The sequence below is a fragment of the Astyanax mexicanus genome, chromosome 8 (assembly GCF_023375975.1).
Source record: "Astyanax mexicanus isolate ESR-SI-001 chromosome 8, AstMex3_surface, whole genome shotgun sequence".
NCBI classification, from domain to species: domain Eukaryota; kingdom Metazoa; phylum Chordata; class Actinopteri; order Characiformes; family Acestrorhamphidae; genus Astyanax; species Astyanax mexicanus.
Genome location: NC_064415.1, coordinates 40,287,750 through 40,298,043, shown reverse-complemented (window position 1 = coordinate 40,298,043; position 10,294 = coordinate 40,287,750). Strand labels below are relative to the sequence as shown.

Below are 10,294 nucleotides of genomic sequence, written 5' to 3'. Positions count from 1 at the left end.
TTAACTAAAATATTTATATCTATTTTTATTTCCATTGAATTGGAAGCCTGTGTGTAATATTTTCCATTTCATATTGACATTTTGATTTCATAAACCATCCCTAAACAGCAAAAAAAAAAAAAAAAAGCATAACTAAAAATATTATGAATCAAATTAAATTAGTAAAAATTTGCCTTTTCTAGTACTACTGTTATTCCATTGCAGTGGGCAGGCCAAGTTACTGTTTGATTGGTTTATAAACTTGTTCATTAGCTGGTTCATGGTCTATTCTAATGGACAACAAACAGCTCTCACATATTGTTTTGTGCAGCAAAGCATTTAAAAAAATAAAATAAAAATAATATATATATATATATATATATATATATATATATATATATATATATATATATATATATATATATATATATATATATATATACATTCATTGAGCTTTGAACTTCATAGCCAGGTGTATCCAATCATGAGAAAAGGTATTTAAGGTGGCCAATTGCAAGTTGTTCTCCTATTTGAATCTCCTCTGAAGAGTGGCATCATTAGCTCATCAAAACAACTCTCAAATGATCTAAAAACAAAGATTGTTCAACATAGTTGTTCAGGGGAAAGATACAAAAAGTTGTCTCAGAGATTTAACCTCTCAGTTTCCACTGTGAGGAACAAAGTAAGGAAATGGAAGACCACAGGGACAGTTCTTGTTAAGCCCAGAAGTGGCAGAACAAGAAAAATATCAGAAAGGCAGAGAAGAAGAATGGTGAGAATAATCCACCAACCAGAAATATGCAGCCAGCAATGTCCTGTGACCACTGATGCAGGACTAGAGGATGACCAATATAAACTGCAGCAACAGATGACCTTCTGTCTCTATCTTTAAATCTTCAAGGCGGACCTGTTACATAGAAGTGCGTAATAAGTGGGGACAGTGTTTAAAAAAACTCCAGCAGCATTGCTGTGTCTGAACCACTCATACACACACACTAACACCTCATACACCACCACCATGTCAATACAGTCACTGCAGTGCTGAGAATGGCCCACCACCCAACAAATATGTACTCTGAACAAAAAACAGGGTAAATGGAGGATAATAAAAGTATGTAGAGAAACAGAATGAGTACAATCTGTAATTATAGGACCACAAAGAGCTTCTATAAGCTGAGTGCCGCTGAAAAAGTGGATAGTGGGTGTGGAAACAAGAAGGTTGTCTTAATGCTATGCTTTATTGTTGCGTATTTAGCAGGGTCTGTGATATACAGTGGTATGAAACGGTTTGGGCACCGTTGATAATTTTCATGATTTTCCTTTATAAATCATTGGTTGTTTGGATCAGCAAGTTAAGTTAAATATAGCATATAGCAGATAAACACAGTGATATGTGAGAAGTAAAATGAAGTTTATAGGATTTAAAGAAAGTGTGCAATAAATATTAGGCAGGTGCATTAATTTGGGCACTCATCGTTTTATTGATTTAAATACCTGTAACACTCTAAACGGCTAAAATTAAACGCTTTGTGCGGCTATTCACTTTGTTTCAAATGTAATTTAATGCCTCCCCTCCTAAATTTACAGACAGTTAAAGACATTTTAGATATTGAATATGTAAAACTAAATTCAAGACATTTTAAGATTTTTTAAAAAAGGACCCGCGGGTACCCTGATGTACACAGTGAGCAATATGAACTGAGGAAACAATATGACCACTGAGTTGCAGTTTTCCAAAAAAGTATAATTTATTATGTAAACTTAAATAATAAGTTAGTGCAAACATTTTTTTCCAGAGTACTGACCATTCACAGACAGTCATACAGTCAACAGTCAACTTGAAATGAATAATCAAACTGGATTTAGACTATATTTACTGTTGTTATTATTATTATTATTATTATAATTATTATTATTACCTACTAAATTAGGTATTAATGTTGAGAACATGACACTTGGTAATACTTAGATGGTTGTCAACCAATAAAACAAAAAGGAAACTTAATGCTACAAGTCCACATGCTGGAATGGCACAAAACCCAACACAAACACAAGCTTTACTACCACATATTGGGTAAGCCTTCTTGAGCAAACATGGATCTGAATGCCAAATGTACAAAAATATGCAGAAGAAATTCAGTCAGGAGAAAGATCCGGCAAGCACCCCGTCTACGTGGCTGGGATCTGCGGTAGTCCAAACTCGTCCACCAGCACGCCGTCCTGAGGAATAAACATAAATATGCTGAACAGATGATCTACAAAATCAATGCATGGGGTTTATGCCAGTTTCTGCTTCTTTTCTGTTTAGAAGAATTCTTAAAAAGCAGTTAAAGAGCTATAAAGGCTTGGTCTACACTTAAATGAACTTTGTGGAGTATAGTGTCCCATAACTTTTGCCATGTCCTTTGGAAGCTCCATACTGCCACACCGCACTGACCTGTGGGATATGTGTGTGGGGTATCCTGCATTGAATATGGATTTGATTTCTGATTCACTTGTCTGTTCACATGGACAATTCTTGCCAGATACCACCAATCACGATTATTACCTACAGCGAGGTCCACTGTGGGTGGTAAAGATTTTATGACATCTGTAGTTCATTTCTCTCATTTGAATCAGTTTATGACTTTGTTAACTTTGATTGTTCCTTCCTCCTGGTTTGGATGGTTTCTCACAAGGAAAACTGTAAGTGCAACAAAATGCCTTACAACAAACAATGTGAGCACTGCGTCTCTGCTTATTGGTCTGATCTGTGTGGGGCGAAGCAAGAAAGTAAATACAGGAAGAAGGTCCTGTATTCTGGACTAACAATTCAGCGGAGAGCGGCAGTAGAGAAGACATTTTTGAAAATATGTATTCTGTAATTATCCGGGCAAAACAAATCAGTAGGGCTGGACCCGAATATTCGGGTATTCGGATATTCGTTCGTTGAGTAGGTATTCGGTTTTTAATTTTGGTATTCGGATATTCGTTTTTTTTCTCCTTTCCAGAGTTCCACCTCACTCTAACCACTTCTGTTTTCGCGGGTCCCGTCAGAATATCTTGCGCGCGGGACAGAACTGAACTGTTATTGGCTGGAGCCGGAGTTTAATCCAGACGATGCGGGAGCAAATTAATAAATAGTTAAGAAAACTGTAATAATTGTAAAAAAAAAAAAACCTAAAGAAAACTCTCAACGCGCAGGATGAACCGACACACACACGCACACACCGATGGTGTTTGGACTGGGGTAAGGAACGGGACAGCACTATTCAGCGCTGCTGTTTTAATAAATATATAAGTAAATTTGAAGCATTAAATGTAGTTTATTTAATTTATATTAGGAACGTGGGGCGGGAGCGGCAGAAATGTGTATGTGGCGCGCGGGATTAAAAGAAGCAATTTTTTTGCGGAGCGGTAACGAGACAGAAACGCGGGAGCGTGGAAGAGTGGGTTTAAAAATCAGTCTCGCGCAGACCTCTATTATACATGATAAAAAAAAATGCAGGCTCTTCGAAACTGATTTATATAATAAAACGGAAGGGGTAATGTGGCAACAGTAGGGGCTAAATCGGTTACAAAAGCCTGGCCTACAAAAATGATGTCTGAACGAATTTCCTCTTATCTAATATAATTTAAAATGGTTTAAAAATATAAAATAATTTCTAAACAAACGAAATATTTAATATTGAGCTTATAGCCCAAGTGCAAAAATACAAAATCAGTAATGGCTATGCCCTGCACAATGCTTAAACCGAAATAGACCAAGTACAATAACGTCATTAACAATGACTTTCCTCTACTCTAATATAATTTAACATGGTTTAAAAATATAAAATAATTTCTAAACAAACGAAATGTTTAATATTGAGCTTATAGCCCAAGTGCAAAAATACAAAATCAGTAATATGCCCTGCACAATCCTTTAACCGAAATAGACCAAGTACAGTTTACAATGACTGTCCTCTAATATAATTAACAATGTTTAAGAATATAAAATACTTCCTGAACAAACGTTTTTTTTTGTTTGTTTTTTTAAGCAAATAGCCTAAGTGTGAAAACACAAACAGCAATTTACTGGGCTGGCTTGCGCAGCGGAGAGACCGTGCAGCAGCCTCCTAGCCTGCTTATGCAGCGGATAAGCCGCGTGTGGGGCAGCAGAAATTCCGGGATGAAAACACAAAGAAATCTGGGCTAAAAACACAGAAAAAATATGGGGTGAAAACACAAAAATATGGGGGATAAAAACACCAAAAATCCGGGGTGAATATGTCTCGTCGGTCAGAGCAAATTGAACATTTTTCAGTGGATTAAAGGGGCCGTGATTTGCTTTTTTTTAATTTTATTTTTTTATCTCTTTTTTTAAAAACGAATATTCGAATATTCGCTTCGAATCAGTGCCGAATATCCGGAGCTCAAAAAACGCTATTCGGGCCAGCCCTACAAATCAGATTAACCAACATCATCAAAACTGTTCAACTCAAACATGAATCAAACATGGTCTGATCATGTTCTCACTACAAATAATCCATTCCAGAGTCCTCCTCTTGCAAGTCTCGGTGAAGTAATATTACTGTTTTCACACCTGCTGAAATGTACATCACCAATGGTGCAAATGAATCCCTTTTAACCTAAGTGCATTTTAACCTGACCAAATTGTGCTGGTGTGAGCACTCTTAAAATGTTCACAACTTCATTCTTGGAATGTGCTTACAGTCCTGTCTCAAACTCTGATAATTCACATCACTCTGGCAATGAGCATCCTGACCAATAATCATCCTCACTCACAAGATAACACCTCACAACTTAAAAAAAAAAAAGTTAATGAATTTCCATACTGATTAATATCCCATGACTTTTGGCAATTTATGATTATATAAGTGATATTAAAGGAACTTACCAGTGATTTCCCTGAATGTGTGAAATAATACTAAGACTTGAGTCTCGTGTGACAAGTGTAAATTCAAACTAGCAAAGACAACCGTGAATGAAAAAAGTTGTTGTTGCAGAAATGAAATGCAAATCTAACCTTATTGGTTTTGCTGTCACTGGGCATTCCCTCTGGTATGGCGGGTGCAGCCGAAGCTTCATCTAAATAGGAACTGTCATCATCCAGCAAAAGCTCATCTCCAAGCGCATCCAACTCTGAAATGACAGTCAAAATTACCATTTAAATGCTCTCTGCATTACATCCTCCTGCCTTCCAGATATAAGAGTAGACCCCTACCTGCTTCTAGATCGTCTTCATCGATGTCTGGAGTGCCGTAGCTCCGACTCAGAGCTTCCTGAACTTCACTGGCTTCTTCCATCATGTCCTCAAGCTGGTCCTGTAAGTCCTAGGAGTCAGACACAAGGATAATGATGAGCTGACTAACTTTTAAAGCACAGAAAAACTAGTTAAAACACGTAATTGTCACACAAACACAGCAATTGTTACATTTGTTTAAATCACATAGGCCACTTAAGAAGCATCTTGGAAAAGCATTTCTGGTAACATAATAAACAGCTGTGGGTGTGAAGAAACTTTAAATTGGAAGTTTAATATGGGTCAATGTCTGATTGTTTACACAGCAGGTAAAAGTGGCCCAAATTAGATTTTCTGACCAAATCCAATGATTATTTTTGGCTTTTCATACAATTTTTTTAATGTGGCCCATGTCGGACATCTCTGACATCTGACTCAGCCACAATATGTAGCCATGTTAAGCCATTTCTTTAGGAACACTGTGTGGCTGCAAAAACAAAAAAAAACATCTAGTATCTTGGGATTTATACCACCACTACAGTCCTCAAATCACTGCTGCTGCTTTTTTTTCCTTCTCTTTGTTGTAAAAGTCGAATGAATTCCTATCTAGCTTTTCAGACACAGTCGCACTGCAGCAAACTTAATATGTATCAGATTTCAAATTGAACAGATTTAATACATTTTTTGGTGCTTATATTGTCACAAAAGACCCACCGGTGTCAAATGATGGAAAATAATAGATTTGAGACGTACTCTGGTCCATACTTTCAAAAGAGAAAAAATACAGCAAATATATATTTTTAAACATACTTGGTTACCTTATTATTCCTTGCAATTATTTAAAAAATGTTCCAGTTTAGATTTTGCCCGTCTTTGCTTTCATTTTTGTGATTTTTTTGTGGTTTTTGCTCTTAAAGACTTGCTTCCGGAATCCCTTGTTTGCTTCTGCTTATTTTTTTGGTATCTGAGTTTTGGCACACTTTTCACGGATGGGCGGGGCTTGGAAGAAGCGTTCACCTCAAATCTCCATTGGTCACCTAATTTTGGACTGACAGGTAGCCTGAACCCTCGTCTGAGACCTGCCACGCCCACCCCACCAGCTTCAAGCAGTCTTCCAAACACGGCGAAGAGAACAGGTTTCAGTGCACAGCAGCAGCAGCAGATACTTTTCTAATCAAAATTCATACAAACGGTATGTGTAATGTTATATTTCTTTTCTAAGTGAGTATTTCACTCCATTAAAAAGTACACATTAGTGAGGAGGGCCAAATATCCATGCTTGAAGTATGCTACTTACTTAGTCAGTGAGTTAGATAGGGTTGTCTAGCTATAATGCCTCTAGGTAAAGCCAAGCAGGTACTGTGGCGGCAGCTGCTGCAGCTCTGCAGGCAAGTTCTCAGGTCAAAATCAGCTGACCAATGCAGATTCAAGGGGAACGCCTTCTTCTAAGGCCTGTATGGCAGTGAAAACTGTGCCAAAACTCACAAGCAAAAGTCATTAGCAGCGCACTATATGTCACTGTGTGTCTGTGTATGCTCACTAGTGTGTACATTATGTGTGTGTGTTCACTGCACAGATGGGCAAATGAGTTAAGTATGGTGAATATGGTTATCTTGTCGTGAACCAATACACCCCTATGTCTTTCATTACTGCCTGACAGTGCAGACTAGGTATTGCAAAAGTGCACAATCACTTACTTCAATCTGATCCATCTTCACTTGCTTATAGGCCTTTTTCATTTCTTTTGCGCCGATCTTCATAGCCTCAACCTACACAAGAACAAGTCACAGGTAATTTTCAGCAGGTCCACTTATTTACACCACTGTTAATTTGTTATATTCAGATTAGCTGCACGGTAAACATAATAAATAATTATGTTCTTACTGTTGTTTTTGTGTCCTTTAGAGACTGAATGGTGTAATTGGCCTGTTCCATGTTAAAAGACTGCTGGGCAAGCTGATCTCTTTGGCCCTCGTACCTTCATCACAGCCACACAAAACAATCAGAACGTCAGAGAACTACATCTCTAAATATGATTTATCATAATATTACAACTTCTTTTACATAAAATGAAATTGTTAAGGAGTCAATATTCTACATTTATTTATTTCCTAAAAAAATAATTTGTGGGTTTTTTTTGTGGTAATAATTACTTGTATATGATGACTGTCTAACCTTGTCTTTTGTCTTTTACAGTTGCTGCCCTCTACTGTAACATATTCAAAAAACAATGATTCCCACACTGCATTAATGATACTGAAATGTATACTGTGCAGCCCTAAGCTCAAGCATTACATTTTGCTAAATTTGTGTCTTATGCATGCTAATGACAAGATCATTATTAAGAACAGCCAACAAATAAACATTTATAGCTATTTATAATATGAAAAAAAACTCACATTCTTTTCTGTTTGAGAACCCTCATCGCCTTCTGCTTCACGGCATTCTGTAAACAGAAAGTTTAGACTTTCTAAATTAGTCCTTAAATTAACTGATGAACTATTGCACTGATTAACCAATGAAATGATCAATTAGTGCATTGACTAACTGACAAACTAAAAACTGATTAACTTCTTAATTGGTGCATTAATTAGGTGACTGACTGGTGCACTTAAGAACTGAGTAACTGATAAACTGGTGTACATGCACTATGTTGTTTATGCTTGCTGTTTTATGGCTCCAGGCTATAATGCTGGTGCACCTTTGCTGGTCCGTCCCTCATCTTCTTCATCTGGTCTTTATACTTGACGAGCTCAGAGTCGATCCTGGCGATTTTCTTGTCGATGGACTCCGCCCTCGCGTCAACCTGAAAAGGTGGACATCACTGTGGTCAGAGGCTGCACAGCTGTCAGGGTTCAGGAGAGACAGAGAGCGTGATAACGAGAGAGAGAGAGAGAGAGAGAGAGAGAGAGAGAGAGAGAGAGAGAGAGCGACAGAAAGAGAGAGAGGAAGAGAGAGACAGAGAGAAAGACAGACAGAGAGAAAAACAGTCAGTGAGAAAGACAGACAGACTGACAGAGAGAGAGAGAAAGCGAGAGAGAGAGACTCACAGAGTGAAAGAGAGACAGAGATATAGAGATAGACAGAGAAACAGACTGACAGAGATAGACAGAAAAAACAGAAAGAGACAGACTGAGAGTGAAAAAGAGACAGACAGAGAGACAGACTGACAGAGACAGAAAAAAACAGAGAAAGAGAGACAGACTGACAGAGTGAAAAAGAGACAGACAGAGACATAGAGAGAGACAGAGACAGAAAAGGAAGACTGACAGAGACAGACAAAAAACAGAGAGAGAGACAGAGAGAGAGACAGACTGACAGAGTGAAAAAAGACAGAGATATTGAGAGACAGACTGACAGAGACAGAAAAAAACAGAGAGAAAGAGAGACAGATTGACAGAGTGAAAAAGAGACAGACAGAGACATAGAGAGAGACAGAGACAGAAAAGGAAGACTGACAGAGACAGACAAAAAACAGAGAGAGAGACAGAGAGAGAGAGAGATATTACAGATTCAGCTCACATTTCCGATGCACTCTGAGAGGTTGGGTGGCGGCTGGTTCTTACTCCGACCGAAGATCCGGTTCATGCTGTGCTGTGTTGTGTTTTTGTGACTGTGTTTGAAGAGAATCAGTAAAATAACCGGATTAAATAAACGCTAACCGGCCACACACAGACACAGAGCATCAGTGAGGAGCCACTTCCGGTAGATCGCCAAACTAAGCCTCGCTAGAATAAAAGTCTCGGATAATAACGTGAATTTACAAAAATAATAAATAACATACAGAGACGGAGAAAGTTATATAAAATAATAAATACGCATATATATATATATATATATATATATATATATATATATATATATATATACACAGTATTTATACAGTCTAACATGAAAATCAACATCACAGAACAGAGCCATGCAGAGAAACTACTAGGAACAAACTTTGTTTTATAATGTTTGGAGAATTTGAGGCAATAAAACTGGAGAAACGGAAGTAAAGTGGGGAAATAGCTCCTCCAGACGAGCTGAGAGAGGATAACAGAGACTCTACTTATCTGTTAACAACACTGATAAATGCTTTTTCTGCTGCACCCAGCTTCGTAATGCTACCTGGATAATAACTACAGATATTATCACATTTACAGCACAGGTGTTTACCGCTGTTAACCCTTCTAAAAACCAGGAAACTACAAAACCCTCAGACTTCTCTTAACTGATTAAAGGTAAGCTGCTGTAATTTAATCAGTGAAATTTTACTGATAACTTTACTGAACTTTACTGTTTTTACACATATCTGCGTATATGTGGACAGGCCTTAGGAAATACCTTGGGAATATTATTTGTACAAAACGCTGCATGTATTTTAATTATATTTAATTTTAAAAACAGGTTTCAGACCCAATTTTTTTTCTCAAACCTATGGTTAAAGTGTAACGTTATTTATAATTATTTGGTGATTACTCCGGTGTAATAACTTTATGTGAGGAAGTTTTAGGGCTTCAGATATCTAGAAAATTTTACTTGGCACAGCATGCTTTACTTGCATAAATTTTTTCTCCCATTTAACCAAGAGTTTAATAATATATTACACAGGTAAAAGCAACAATGGAGCCCTAAAGTCCAACCCTAGGATTACCTTCCAACAAAATTAAACAAATAATTATAGTGAAAATCATTAAACTTCTTATATAGTCCTGAAGTTCAGCAGAAAGTAAGCTGCATACATTTTTAATGAGACATTTTAACTAGTCCTGTGTGTGTGTGTGTGTGTGTACTATAGCCTGGCTAATCCAAAAATGTTATGTTAGCATTAGCATTAGCATTAGCATTAACTAACAGCCAACCAGAAAACAACCATAATTCAAAATATTTTAAATATTAATTGAAAAGACAGACAACAGTTTTATATTTTAGCATTTAAACAGCCATAAATTGTAGAGCATTTCTAGCTAGCTTTATTAAATTAGCTATTTTTATGACTAAAATGCAGACTAAAAAAACTAAAAAAAATAAGAATAAACAGTTGAAACCAGAAGTTTACATTTACTATATAAAAAACACATATGCACATTTTTCTCACTGTCTGAC

The 10,294-nt window shown here is 36.9% G+C and overlaps 1 protein-coding gene across 1 annotated transcript; it reads right to left on the bottom strand.

Annotated features, from left to right (window-relative positions):
- Positions 1 to 1,702: 1,702 nt before the first annotated feature.
- Positions 1,703 to 8,925, bottom strand: chmp5a (charged multivesicular body protein 5a). Its single transcript, XM_007260172.4, has 8 exons — positions 8,726 to 8,925; positions 7,905 to 8,009; positions 7,603 to 7,649; positions 7,088 to 7,181; positions 6,901 to 6,972; positions 5,186 to 5,294; positions 4,988 to 5,103; positions 1,703 to 2,199 (listed from the first exon to the last, which is right to left on the bottom strand). The coding sequence occupies exons 1-8, from the start codon at positions 8,789 to 8,791 to the stop codon at positions 2,149 to 2,151; spliced, it is 660 nt and encodes a 219-aa protein (XP_007260234.1). The 5' UTR covers positions 8,792 to 8,925; the 3' UTR covers positions 1,703 to 2,148.
- Between the last annotated feature and the right edge of the window lie 1,369 nt (positions 8,926 to 10,294).